Source organism: Xiphophorus couchianus, chromosome 1 (genome assembly GCF_001444195.1).
Source record: "Xiphophorus couchianus chromosome 1, X_couchianus-1.0, whole genome shotgun sequence".
Taxonomy (NCBI): domain Eukaryota; kingdom Metazoa; phylum Chordata; class Actinopteri; order Cyprinodontiformes; family Poeciliidae; genus Xiphophorus; species Xiphophorus couchianus.
The window spans coordinates 8,562,450-8,575,978 of NC_040228.1; the positions used below are offsets into that span (position 1 = coordinate 8,562,450).

Here is a 13,529-nt window from a genome sequence, read left to right on the forward strand (position 1 = left end):
GCCAATACGTGATCCCACAATTGTTTTGGGTGCACCTTGTTTTGAAGATGAGGATTATGTTCCCTTTCAGATAAATTCCACATATTCTATCAAACAACCATGTTAGCTGGTGTTTTAAGTGTACAAATAGATAATCTGTCAACATAAAAATAAAACTTCCTTGGTTCCTATTATTCTTATGACCTTTGAGATTAAGGCTAAAAATACACCCAGCTGATATGGAGTTGGGAGGAAGAAAAGGCACATAAAAGTAGTTGAATTTTCATTTTTCATATTAAAATTTAGATCAAACATGGATACATTCTAGCAAACACAACAAAATGTAATGGATTCAATCGTTTACTGTTCGCTTTTACACTGTTTCTGTTACAGTGTAAAACTGTGTGGTAATGACATCTGAATAATAAAACGTCAGGGGATCATTAACAATTAATGATTCATTTTGAAACATCAGAATGTATTTGTAGGGAATGCATGGATAAAGCACATAAAAAATTATATAGTGGTGGAATTCCCTTTACAAGTTAATATGGTAGATACATTTGAGAGAAACCCAAGAGATTAGAGAAAACATACTCAGAAGATTGTGACAAATTGAAATTTTGACTAAAAAATGAATACTTTAAGCACATACTCAGCTTAAGAAACATACTTTCAATTGAAACAAGACCCATGTGGTGATAACACTCACATACGTTATTTTATGGAATCACCAAGGAAGGGGTATGTTAAAACCCTAGCCTTTTATCCATTCCGGTTGTTCCCAAACATTTCAGCTTCTTACCTAAAAAATAAGTGGAAGACACCCAGAACCTGACAATTTTCTCAGTACACAAGAATTTCTGATAAGTCAGTTCAACAGGAGTAAAATTATACCACAGATGGCATAAATATACTTTACTTTTGTTTTGGTTGTTTTGTTTAATTCTACTGAGGACCCAAAGGGGGGTCCTGAGAACTAAAACTGAAACTTTGGGAACTGGTGTGACATCATATAACAAACAAACAGAAAGAAATAAGGTTAAGAAGTTTCATCAATAAGTACATTTTGAGGACTTGCTACTACCTCTTTTACACAGCTGTAATTCCCCTATTGTAATAGCTTTCAAAATCAGTACATGATAAGGCCAGTTCTTTGAATACTGTAAAGGAGTACTTGAAAAGTACAGCAAAGACCTTGTTGTTCCTAAACAATCTGAAGGATTTAAAAAAAAATAAAATTCTTAGAATAGAGTAAATACAGCTCCGACAACTGCTTTCATCACTGTTATCAGCTTTTTGGACCATCGGCCCAGCTTCAGTGACTTTACCTGGCTCTGGAGTGCTTGTTGTTGATACAGGGACAGCCTGGCCTTGGTGTGCTCATCTGTGGTTGGGCTGAGGGACTTGGGGTCTGACATGGACCTATGGGTGCTCTTGATGGGTCGGGGCACAGACGGGTGTCGCTGGGGGGATTCGGCTGTATAAGACTTCTGCTGAGGTGTGACGTGGGCCTTGTTCAGTCTCTCGCTTGACAGGGAGGTCTCCAGCAGGCGGTGTGGGGACACTGGCGACACAGGAGAGTAGAGGACCTGTGGAGATTTTGGTGTGGTTTGTTGCTGCCGGATGAGGCTGGAGATGGACTCATTGTGAAGGTGGTTGTGAGGCTGATAGTTAATATCTAATGGGTCAGGACGACGTCGCTCAAATTTTGCTGCATTTGCTGCAACATGTTGCTGCTGGCGCTGTTGGGTGTGAAGGTCAGCCGAACTGGATGGCCCTGTTCCGGTAACGGTAGAGGAAGAATATGGACTGACTGTAGTTGGCACGGTTAGCTGTGGAGCTACAACACCCTGCGACTGCCCTTCTGAGTCAGTCTGGCAGGCGAGAGATTGTCCTTTTTGTGTTCGCTCTGGTCCAGAAATGTAGTGTACAATCTCTACTTTATTAGGGTCTGGTAATGTCACATGGATTGCCGGGGAGACTCTTCCTAGGTGCTCAGCTTCTGTCTGACAGGACACCTCCCTGATGGTCTGGACTGCGATGCTGGAGGAAACTATCTTGGATGTGTCAGCTTTGGTGTCTGTAGTTGAGGTGGTTGTCGAGGCAGTGCTGGTGCCAGCTGCCGTGGACTCAGCGTGGCGGGAAAACCGGGAGCGTCTACGGCGAACTGGATGCTCAGCCTTATCCTCATCGTCATCTGTCTGGACGGAGCAGTCAACGCTCCGACCACGCCGCCTGGTACGATGACGCATCATGTACCTGTTGGTGCAGGGAAAAGGCACAACAGGGCATGAAGAAAACAATCTGTAGATACTGAGGCCTGTGTAGGCATTTATGTTAGATACAACAATTATAAAATTAGGGGATTTTGCTTGTAAAATAAAATATATTTTATTTGCTGGTGCATAGTGAGGATTGGGATGTGGGAAGCACTTACTGTGCTATCCACAGACAGTCATTCTTATGCCATACCACCTACATACTCATAGCCAAGGAGGGTATCCCATTTTTCACTTCAAAATAAAGAAAAATATATTGTTACCTCTCTTCTCCATCTTCGTCATCAGTCTGTACACAACTATCCACAATTCTGCGAGGGGAGCCATAGAAAATCACACCATCTCCATCAGAGGTGTCTCGGGTCAGCCTGCTCATGGAGCTATGTTTCCTCATACCAGCTCTGGCTTCCAGTTGTTCATCCTGATTCCTCAAACAAATCTCTGAGGAAGAGTTAGGGAGAGAGCGCGAGCTCATCTGAGAGTCTATGTAAGGATGCAGTGGCTGTCCGGTCATATCCAGCTGTTGACAAAAGTATATTGATTAGAACTACCAACAATCACCCGTGACTGTAAAGTTTTTGAAAACGAACCTGTTGAATAGTGATCATTGCAACTTCTTTCTTCACAAAATGTAAACAAAAATGGAGTCACATCAGATTTTAGCAGTTGTAGGATTTCTCAGTTGACTTTGGCAAAAGACCACTAGCCATTTCTCCTGCTAGTGCTACAGTCATGCATTTGTTTTGCTTGTATTTAACCAGAAGGCAACACACTATGTGGCCATACACTGCCCTCTTGCATTCATAAATGCACTTAAACTGCACCAGTTTACTTAAACTGAACCAAAGCCTATGTCTGTAGGTGGGCAAGAGTTTGCCTTTTTTGGTCCACATTAGAGTTTCATTGCGTATTCAAACTTTCCCAAATTAACCAGACTTTCTAGGCAATCAAACTAGTGTTTGATTAGTGCGGACTAATCAGGGCTGGTGTGAATGCACCCTGAAGATTAAAAACCATCTATCAAAGTTGTGCAAATTCGTCACCTGCATGGTCTGAGCAGCAGTTTTCAGCCTCTTCTGCTCTTGTAGTTGTTGCTGGAGCTGGTGCTGCAAAGACTGTATCTGGTCGAGTTGGGATTTCTGCTGGGCCAACTGCTCTCGTTGGAGAACGAGTTGTTTCTCGCGCTCTTGCTGCTGCTGTTGTAATACCTACAAGCAAATACAGACAAAACATGGACATGTTTGATGAACAGTAACAGAGGAGACCAAAAAGTGACGCAACAAAAAAAAAAAGATGGTGAGGTGGTAATAATGAGAATGGATAGACAAACAAAAGAGAGATACAAAAGGCCATGATTTAGTTGTAATTAAGATCACCGGTTTTCAAAAATGCAAAGCAAGATTCTTGAAAGTAAATGTGACATGAAGCTCTTATGCTGATGGATTAGCTAAAGAATGGTTCCACGTTAGTCAGAGAACTGAAGCGCAACTGAAACAAAGTGCAGCATGTACTGGTAATCCTTACCAGTTTTGTAACAATGCTCATATTAAATATTTGAAGCATTTTCTTTGCAGCTCAAATGATTGGTGCAGGAGAAGGGGTTAGGTTTTTGTTCCTATTGTATGTTATGAAATGCATATTAATCAAACATTCATTTTATAGTTCATTCTCATTAGGGGGGCTTCACCTGTTTTACAGAGTTAACTTGAAAGAGTTTCAACTGCTTGTTCTAACAAAAAGAAGAAAATGCTTATGTTAGCTCTTTGTCTTTTGTAAAACATGTTTAAAATTTTATTAGATGAAATGAGGAATTAATTTAAATATGCTCTTAAATGTGAACTGACTTAACTCAGAACAAATTAAAAATGTGACAGGAGTTCAGGCTCATCAGTATCTGATATACATATACATACAACGGACATGCACACACATAGGCGGAATCCCATTTCCACAGTGCAACTCACTATCGTTTGACTGATAGTGAGCCAATAGGAACAGAGATCTTCTTAAACATTTTCACATTTTCAGAAACATGCTTCAAAACATAGAGGTCTAAGTTGAGCTTGCAAATACATTCAAAAATATAGAGTACAAATAGAGTATTTTAATCATTAAAGTTATTTTATATACTGGTCCAGGAAAACAATTTAATCTTTTAACAGCCAATGCAGAAAAAACTCTGCAATCTCTACTTAGATCAATTCCACTGTTATAACTGTTGTTCTTCCTAAGGTGTAAAAACACCACATCATATGAATCGTATGTACCAAGGGATCAGCAGGCGTAGACACCGGGGTAACACTAGGTAACGGGATTCCAATAACGCAGAACAGCATGCAAACCATACAATTGTCACCTAGTAATTCAGGCTAGATCATTTTTGACTCAAAATAAATCAAGAATTATTACACAAGGAATAGTTTTTTTTCCTTATATCAGTGTCTAATAATCAACTTGAATGACTACTTAATATCCCTTTGAATAAAACCAAAAACAAACAAACAAAAATCTTTGGAAAGATAATTAAAAATGTCAACTTAAAAACATGCTGCCTTTAAGTGATACACAAAATTGCTGGTTAATCAATTACTGGTGTAAAATAGCAGAATCTTTACTTATGAAAACCACTTGAAAAATAATAAGACATTCAACTCAGGAAAATAACAAAAAACAAAACAGACATAAACACCACTACATAACTCTTAATTACAAATCCTGATGTTCCCTATACCTGTTCCTTGATGTTCTGCAGCTCTTGTAACTCCCTCTGCACCAGAATTTGCTCCTTCTCCCTGTGAAACTTCAGCTCCATTCTTTCGTGTTCAAGCTCTTCTTGCAGTCGCAGCTGACGAAGTTTCTCTAACTCTACACGCTCCCTCTCCATCTGTAGGAGCTGCTCCTGCTGTCGGTGAAGCCTCTCTGCCTCAGTTTCACCCTCTTTATGTATTGCACCTGGTGGAGGGAAAGGAGGAAGACCACATGGAATAGGCAAGCCACTAGTGGGGACCGATGGGCCTGCAGCAGGTTGAGTGTAGCCTTGGGTTATTGCTGGACTTGAGGGAGGGTATACGTGAGCTGCAGGAGGAGGCTGTGGCTGCTGAGCCGTTGTCACTTGTTTCTGTTGTTGGGTGTTCAGATGTGTCTGGGAAAGGTTTATTGGTTGCTGCTGTGGTTTGGTCAAAGTGATAAGCTCTCCTTGTGCTGAAGTGACCTCTGTTGATGTCACTTTGGCACCTTTACCAAGGTAAACAGGTTCCTCCTGGGCTGTTGAGCTTGTGGTTGTCAAAGACATGGGCACAAGGGCTGCTCCTAGTGCTGAAGTTGAGGCAGCAACAGTGGTAGAAGCAGTGGCTGAAGTTGTCTGAAGCAGACCTGGTGCTGGATAACGAAGTGGTACTTGTCCGGTTAAGGGCATTCTTGGGCTTATGGGTAATCTGGTGAGACTGGCCAGGGGCACTGGTGTCATGTTGGGAGAAGCATATGGCCTATAAACCCCTCTCAGAAGAGGTCGAAGTACAGATGCAGGTTGGGTGGTGATGGGAAGTGTTGAAGCTATTGGGGTCTGAATGGTGGAATAAATCATTCTGTCAGATGACCTAATAGCAGCAGGGTACATGGCCCTCAGACTAGCCTGCCTGGCATTGATAAGATTCGTCAGAGCTTGATTTTGAGACATAGGCTTTCCATCTAATCCAAAGATCAGACTTTGCCTCATGCCAATACCTGCTGCAAGTCTGGAGGCACCTGGTCCAGTACCTCTGCCTAAGCTGCCATACTGCAGCAAGTCTGGGTTGCTTCCATATCGGTCCATAGAATTAAGTGCGGCACACATTCGACTTATCTCCCTTGCAGTTGTAGCACTGTACTGAGCCAAGTTAGCTTCTTGGAAGCTTGCAATATCACGAGCAGAATAACCATAATCTGAACTGATGTTAGACAAGGAATTGTATCGTCTTATCGGCAACGTTTGTGCTGAAATGTCTCCTCCATGACGTAAATCTGTGTAGGAACCATACTGCATGCCCATATATCCTCCATAGCTCTGTTTCATAGCGGTTAAGTCCATGACAAGTTCACCAGGTTGTTGGAGTTGTGGCTCATATTTAGAGTGGTATGACTGTAAGCCGGCATCAGCAAGGTTCGTATCAGACATTGAAGGCTGAAGCCTACCAGGAAAAGGTAATGTGTAAGCCTTACGTTCATCCATTGGGTACTCATGATACCTTCCAGGCTGTCTTTCTTGATCTGACTCATCTGTGATAGGTGGGGCAGATGGTGGTCTTATGCCCTCTTTCTCAGAGACACCAACACAACTTCCACCAAATGGCAGTCTGTAAACTACATCACAACAAGCTGGTTGGTCAGGTTTTATTTGGCCTCCTGTCAAATCCACTGCGTCCTGTCCTTCTTCTACCTTCACAAGTTGAGTCAATGCCCTTACTGGCTCGGGCCCTCCATCCATTTGTACAACCATACTATGTGGTGATTTACCTCCCTGCATCAAACCAGGTGGGCTTTGCTTCCCTTTCAGCTCAACAGGACCAGTGCTATAAAGCTCAGGATTAATGACTGGTGAAACAGCACTGACCACTGTAGATGCAGTACTAGTCTGGCTGACTAATACATTTTTTTTAGCCAAAGGTGAGACCTGGCCTGTAAGGTTATACTTGGCTAGAACAGATGCCTGTAGTTGGTGGTGTTGCAACTGATGGTGCTGTTGTAGCTGTTGTTCAAGGAGCTCTTGTTGTTTCTGTAGCTTCTCTTGTTGTTTTTGCAATTCTCTTTGTTGTATGCTGAGATCTTCCAATTTTGCATCAATTTTTGGAATGGAAGGGTCAGTTGGAGGAGAAATTGATGATTTGTTCTGAGAAAGACACACCGCTGAGCCCATGCCCTGACCTAGATCTATTCGGTTTTGATGGGGATCACCATAAACCACTGGTTGTTTTAGCTGGGTCATAAACATAGAAGCAGCCACAGTGACACTCACTGTGGTAGGTGTGGTGGTCTCTTGTGTGTTCAAATTCATAATCAGTGGTTGTATGATTGTTGAATGCCTGGAACCTTCTGGTTCACCATGGTATTTCCTGCTTTCTGTAGCTAAAGAAGTAAGGTCCATTCCCTGATCGGTCATAATAATGGGAGCTGAGTGGGTTGCAGTTCTTAGATCTACAACACTACCACATTGGATCATATGTCCCTGCTCAACCCTTGAGGTGCCCGGGACTGTAGATATTCGGCAGAGGGAGATATTATCCATGGACACAGACCCTCTGGTGTATAAGCTAGCAGTAGTGACCATGCTTGTCCCTACATTCACCTTCTCCACTCTTTGTGCTCTATAAAAGCTGTGTGTAGGTGACTGTTGATAAGGTGGTGTGTCTGGGGGGCTGCCACATGGAGAGTAGCTATCAAATGTTGACTGACGGCTAAATCGAGTGGGTGAGGATAACGGAGAAGTTGCAGTGTTCACTGTCATTGGCCTAGTTGGACCTGGAGGTGGGGAGTATGGAGCCTCCTGGGAAGACTGTTGTCGATATAGCCTTGGGGAAATTGATCGATGTGCTGTTTGGGTTCCCTGAGCCATCACAGGTGATGTGGGCCCAGAACCAGCTGGCTCCATTCGCAGTGCTGAGCTGAAGGTCTGTGTGGAGAACTCAGCGGTAGACCTTCTGGAAGGAGAGCGAATAGGACTTTGTGGTGGTGGTGGTGATGGAGAGAGAGGAGGACTCGTGCTCCTGTAATAGGTAGTATACTTAGGAGAGCGTGGTTCAATAATCCTCTCAGCAGATGATGTCGAGCTGTCTCGCACTTGAACACCTCTTGTCTCCCCAATCCTTCTGGTGATTACTTCTCTTTGACTATAGGCCTGGGTAATCTCTGCGATCTTGCTACATACACTTGAGACTGTAGCTGAGGATGTGGCAAGACTCCCTGTGTGTCTGCGTGAGGTATCAGATTGGGTTGATGTCATTGTGTGGCTTGATCCTGTTTGGGAAATTGTTACTGCGTCTCTGGCATAAACCCCATAAGCTGCAATGGTGGTAGCAGCCACTGCTGGAGTTATGCCATTCTTTCCTGCTTGGCTTTTAATTCTGTCTTTGTGCCCATCCTTTGCAGTGAAGTGCTGGCTTACTCTCACGTCTGGTATTCGACCTCCACTCTCAGCAAAGGAGACAGGAGCTGAGACCTGGGTAGGACTTGTTCCAGGAGTTAACAGAGCATTACTTTGCTCTAGTAGTTTAGCAAAGGCTGAGCCTGTGTCCAGCAGCTGCTTATCTGCAAAAGAACTCTCAATTTCAATCTCGACTTGCTCATTTGTGGCCTGTTGCATCTTAGTGATGTTCTGAGATGTTTGTCGGATTTCCTCGTAAATGTCATTTTCTATTTCTGCTGCTTCATTGTCATATCCCGTTTGATCTTGTTCATAGTCATAGTCGTCGTCATAGTTTTGTCCATTAATGTCCTCCTCATAGTACTGTCCATGTCGTTGCTGCTGCTGCTGTAACTTTTCTTGTTTTTGCAGCATTTCTGCTTTTCTCATCATTTCCTCGTAAACTTCCTCAGCGCTCTTCAGAGGTTTGGAGGTCGATGATGGTGCAGTGGTTGTTGTAGTTGAGGAAGATTTCTCTATAGGTGAATAGAGAGACATGAAAGTAGGCAGATTGTATTCGCTGCCCGACTTGTAGATTTTGGACTCATAACCCTCAGCCTCAGAGTCCAGACTTTGGGGGGAATATTCAGAAGCAGAGGAGCGATGAAGCTCTTCCATCTCTGCTGCTTGTCTTAGTTCCTCTGTAGGGGAAGCATCTTCAATTGGTGACAAATTACTAGGTGGCGTTTTGGATCTTTCTCTGCGTCTTTGGGCCCTCAGCTCCTCCTTATCCCTTTTGGTTTTTCTCGCTGTGCTTCTTATTCTCTGCTGTTCTACCTCTCTCATCTTCTCCTGCTCTCTCAGAAGTTCCTCTTCCTCTCTGAGTTCATCCTCTTCTGAGGAGTCTTCAATGGTCGGAAGCAAGGGGCCATGAGACCGGTGGCGTGCTTTTCTCTGCTGCTTGGCCTCCTCCAGTCTTTGCCTCCTGCTTGGGCTACTGTCACTGTCTTCCTCCATTGATGAGATGGATGTTGGAGACTGTCCTGAACCATATGAAGATGAAGTTGGAGGCAAAGTTGAAGAATAGTCCCCCCTAGAACGCTCCTCTGGAGATCCGGTTAAACTCTCCATCTCCAGCTCTGGCTCCCGATCCAGGTTTAGATCATTTTCATTGCTCAACTCCATATCTCGGCTGTAGCTGTTGGTGTTGTTGAGTTCAATGGTCTTAAAACGCCTCAGCCCCCCTTGGGACGCCATCACATCTTCCTCCCCCTCCTCCACAGAACCCTTATACACATCGGCAGAGGTCTTGGTTTCTTCCTCAAAACTACTCGAATGGTGCTGAAGCCGTCTCTTTTCTTTCCCTGAGTCAGAAATGATGTGCTTATGGTGGCTTTTCTTCAGTTTCTGGTAGCCATAACCTTCATCTTCCTCATCTTCGTCTTCCTCCATTTCCTCTTCCTCCTCCTCCTCATTGTCCTCATCAGCACTCATCTCCATTATTTGTCTCCTCATGAACTCCTCATCAGTCATTTCTGTTGGATCAGCCTCTTTTTCCTTTTCCTTCTTCTTCTTTTCTTTTCTCTCTTCCTTTCCTTCTTTCCGTTTACTCTCCCAGTCTCCGCCATCTTCCTCTTCCTCCAGTATATCCTCTAATTCCTCATCAGAATCATATGCATCTGGAGGAATTGAAAGGGAACGTGGTCGATGCTTTCCTCTCTCATCCAAGTCTCTGTCCCTGTGCTTTCTTCCCCTTCTGTCTGGCTTTTCCTCAGAGAGGCTTTTCTCCAGCAGTGGCCTCATCGAGCTCTCTAGCTTGGTGATTTCAGAGGGGCTAGGAGGTGAGCCCCGCCCACTGATTCCCCTCTCACTCAGCTTCATTTCCTCCTCTTGGATTAGACCTGTAATTTCACTGTGTGAGCTGGAGATCCCATCAGAGGAGTAGCCAGTGTCACTAAGACTCTGAGGGCTGCGTGACAAGTCATGGGTGCTGTTGTTTTTTGTGTCCTACAGAGAACAGAAACAAAGAAAGATCACATTAGATGTGGTGAAATTTGGCTATATTATTTGGGTCAAAAGTAATAGAAATTGACAATTTTGTTGACACATTTTTTGAATATAATTGAAGAGATTTTGTTTTTAGATTTAAAATAAGCTTATTTTTTTTTTCTAACTTGGAGTATGGCAAAAAGAACAAACACGTTTTGCACAAAAATATATTTATTGCAATGTCTAGAAGACTAAACTAATCAAATGATCATAGTATAATAGGTCCACATTCAGTGAGTATCAAGCACCACAAAAATATTAACAGTATATGTCTTAAAATATCAGGACAACATTCTGGTTTTCAAATTTTCTAAAGAATTTTGGAACTGAAAACATCTCTGAACCCCACAACTAGAAAATAAAATTAAAGCCTTCGGTGAGTTTTCACTCATCTTTTTTTGAGCACTATATGAAACATGTATGGACATTTGGGACAACCAAACAGTGACTTATCAAAATAGGCTAATTTTGATTAATTGTATGAGCCTTTTTGGATTTAAAAATGTTCTAAAATGGATGAATATGCACAATAATAGAGCTGCCAAGAGAAAAGACAAGAGGACCCATAGGTTCTTTTACATTCTACACAACGGGGGCTAAATGCTTTATGTATGGTATAAAACCTGGAGGTTTGCTCTCTCAATTTTGTACATAAAAACAATGTAAATATGAGGCCTATTGTTTTCAGATATGTGCTTTTTTTTCATTTTTAAAATCTAAAAGACCTAAAATAGGTAATGAATTGACGTTTGAAAGAGATTTGACTTGGTATGTAAAAAACCAACAAAAGATTATGCAAATAAGGTTGCTATAAAATTACATGAGGGATGGTAGTTATTTTGCTTTAGGACATGTTCACATCACACAGTTAGTTGAAATACATGTTTTAAGTCATTAGACGTTTTTGGACATCATGCTCAAAATGACTAACACAAAACCACTGAAAGGTTAAATTTTCTATGGATTTCTATGGGTATAAAAGGTTTTAGTCACCCTTGTGACTTTTTTCCCTTGTGATTTATGCTTTTTTCGTATAAACGAGAATGAAATAAAAACATGTCATTGCCTTTTTCCACCTTTAATATAAGCTAAAAAAAGATAAATGTGGTTTTTCTACCAGCCTAAAGAATACATTTTACAGGCCAGGAGGCTTTCTGTGCAAGGAGAGTTTGGTTCTTTTTTTAACCAGACACACAAATAATACAAGAAATTGTCACAATGAGACCAAAACTTTACTTGATAAAAAATGCTGTAATTTCTTTTCTAAAGAAATGCGTATGAATGCATGTTAATCTGTTAGTTACAGGCCTAGAAGGCTGTTAGTGTTTTCATGTATTCAGTACAACTTTAAATACTGGATCATCTTATGGTTTACCATAATCTAAACCTTTATGACCAAGAGAAAGAAAACCAAAACATTTGCTCTGCAGCTATACCCGCTAATAACAAACTGTGAAGAAACTTTGTTTTGCATTTCATTTAATTTGAATAAGAAAACAATTTTAAATATCTTTTAGAGGGCTCTGACATTTCATAATGAGTTTAAGTGAATTAATAACAGAAAGAAACATAAAGGAAAATGACAAATATTCATGAATGAATAATAGCTGAAATAAAAGCCAAGGTAGAGAAGCTTTTTCTTCTTTTTATTATGCCAGCAACACTTTAAAAATATGTATAAAATAAGTTTACTTAAATGTGTATTGCAAAATACACTATTGTGGGGTTTAAACCCTTAACAAAAATTACCTACATTTTCAGGGAACTCTTTTTATAACTCAGAAGCTGGTGTAATTTAATTAAGTCTTTGAAAAATGAAAATATAAAATTTTCTCTAAAGTTGAATCAGATACTGTATGTAGTATATATATGACGTGTGTCCTCACGCTGACTCTATCAGCATTGTCTCACGTTACTGTTTCTTCCTCCAGCACTTTAGTATTCAAACCTTTCTGTAAACAAAAGAAAAAAAGAACAAAGAACGCCAAACTTACGTCATAGTGCCTTGACTTCTTAATTTCCTTTACTGGAGTGATCTGTTCCCCTTTCTTCTGTGAAGGTTTGGTCTCTTTGGCAGTTTGGTTCTCAGGCTCCGTCTTGGGCTTCTCCTCTGTTGGTTTCGTGGGTTTCTGGGCCTCGGTGGTTGGGACTGGTGCTGTGGCTGGCGTTGTGGTCTTGGCATCGGTGGGCTGTTTGGCAGGCGTGGGACCAGTAGGTCCATCGACACCTGTTCCCATCTGGGATTTTTGTCCCTGGGGTTGGACCGGTTTGGGTCCTTGCTGAGTGGTCGACTTGTGGAGAGGGCTTTGTTGACTGGTCGGCGTCTGGTGACGAGGCGAGCCCAGTGGTTGGTGCTTCGGGGAGGGATGGGGAACAGGAAGAGGAGGCTCGTCAAGGGCGCCTCCAGACAACAGCCGCTGGGTCTGGCAGTTAAGACATAACCACTCTTTTTTCTGAAGAACACACAGAATAAAAAACAAAAGACACGCAATTAGTTTTTTTTTTTTTAAATCATGAAATAGATATGCACACATACAGATGAGGTTTTGTAGTCTTGACCAAGCATTTGGTCTAAAACTGTGACCCACTTTGTTTGGTTAGAGAAGAGGCTCGCTACCACAGGCAGCCATTTTGAATTACAGAACCTGCTGATCAGGCTTCACAGACTAGAAGATGGATCTGCAACCTGCGGCTCTGAAGCAGCAAATGGTTCCCTGGACCTATTAAGTGGCTCTTAATAACTTTGGGTAAAAATAATAATGAACCAGCAGATGTATTTGAATATAATTAATGGAGGTTTCAGTTTTTTCATGTAGTAATTAAATGACACTTAAAGTACCTGTAATGTTCTTTTATATATAGTTTTTGTGTATTTAGGTTGGAAACTAAGTGTATTCTTTGCATCATTTTTCATAGAAGAAAATGTATCTGCTCCTTTGGGCAAAAGTTTTGGTTTTCTTTTATTTAAAACCCCAAAATATAAACAAAAAGGTGTTTCTTTGAAAAAATAAAGAAGAAGTTGTATTTTCCAAAAATCATTAGCGGCTCTAAATGAAATTTACTTAGCTGGACCAAGGATAGAAATGGCTCTTTGAATTGTAAAGTATGCAGACCACTATACTAGA

The 13,529-nt window shown here is 41.6% G+C and overlaps 1 protein-coding gene across 6 annotated transcripts in view; it reads right to left on the reverse strand.

The window, feature by feature from the left end:
• The window catches only part of bsna (bassoon presynaptic cytomatrix protein a), a 103,992-nt gene that overhangs the window by 27,280 nt on the left and 63,183 nt on the right, over positions 1-13,529 (reverse strand). For all 6 annotated transcript variants that reach the window (XR_003595935.1, XR_003595934.1, XR_003595932.1 and 3 more), the window contains exons 3-7: positions 12,399-12,857; positions 4,993-10,362; positions 3,305-3,469; positions 2,525-2,781; positions 1,311-2,241 (exon numbers count right to left, since the gene is read on the reverse strand). Coding sequence is in view for 1 of the 6 variants with exons in the window: in XM_028020875.1 (XP_027876676.1) it covers positions 1,311-2,241; positions 2,525-2,781; positions 3,305-3,469; positions 4,993-10,362; positions 12,399-12,857 (7,182 nt within the window). In the remaining 5 variants the exon portion in view is untranslated. The remainder of the gene's footprint in view (positions 1-1,310; positions 2,242-2,524; positions 2,782-3,304; positions 3,470-4,992; positions 10,363-12,398; positions 12,858-13,529) is intronic.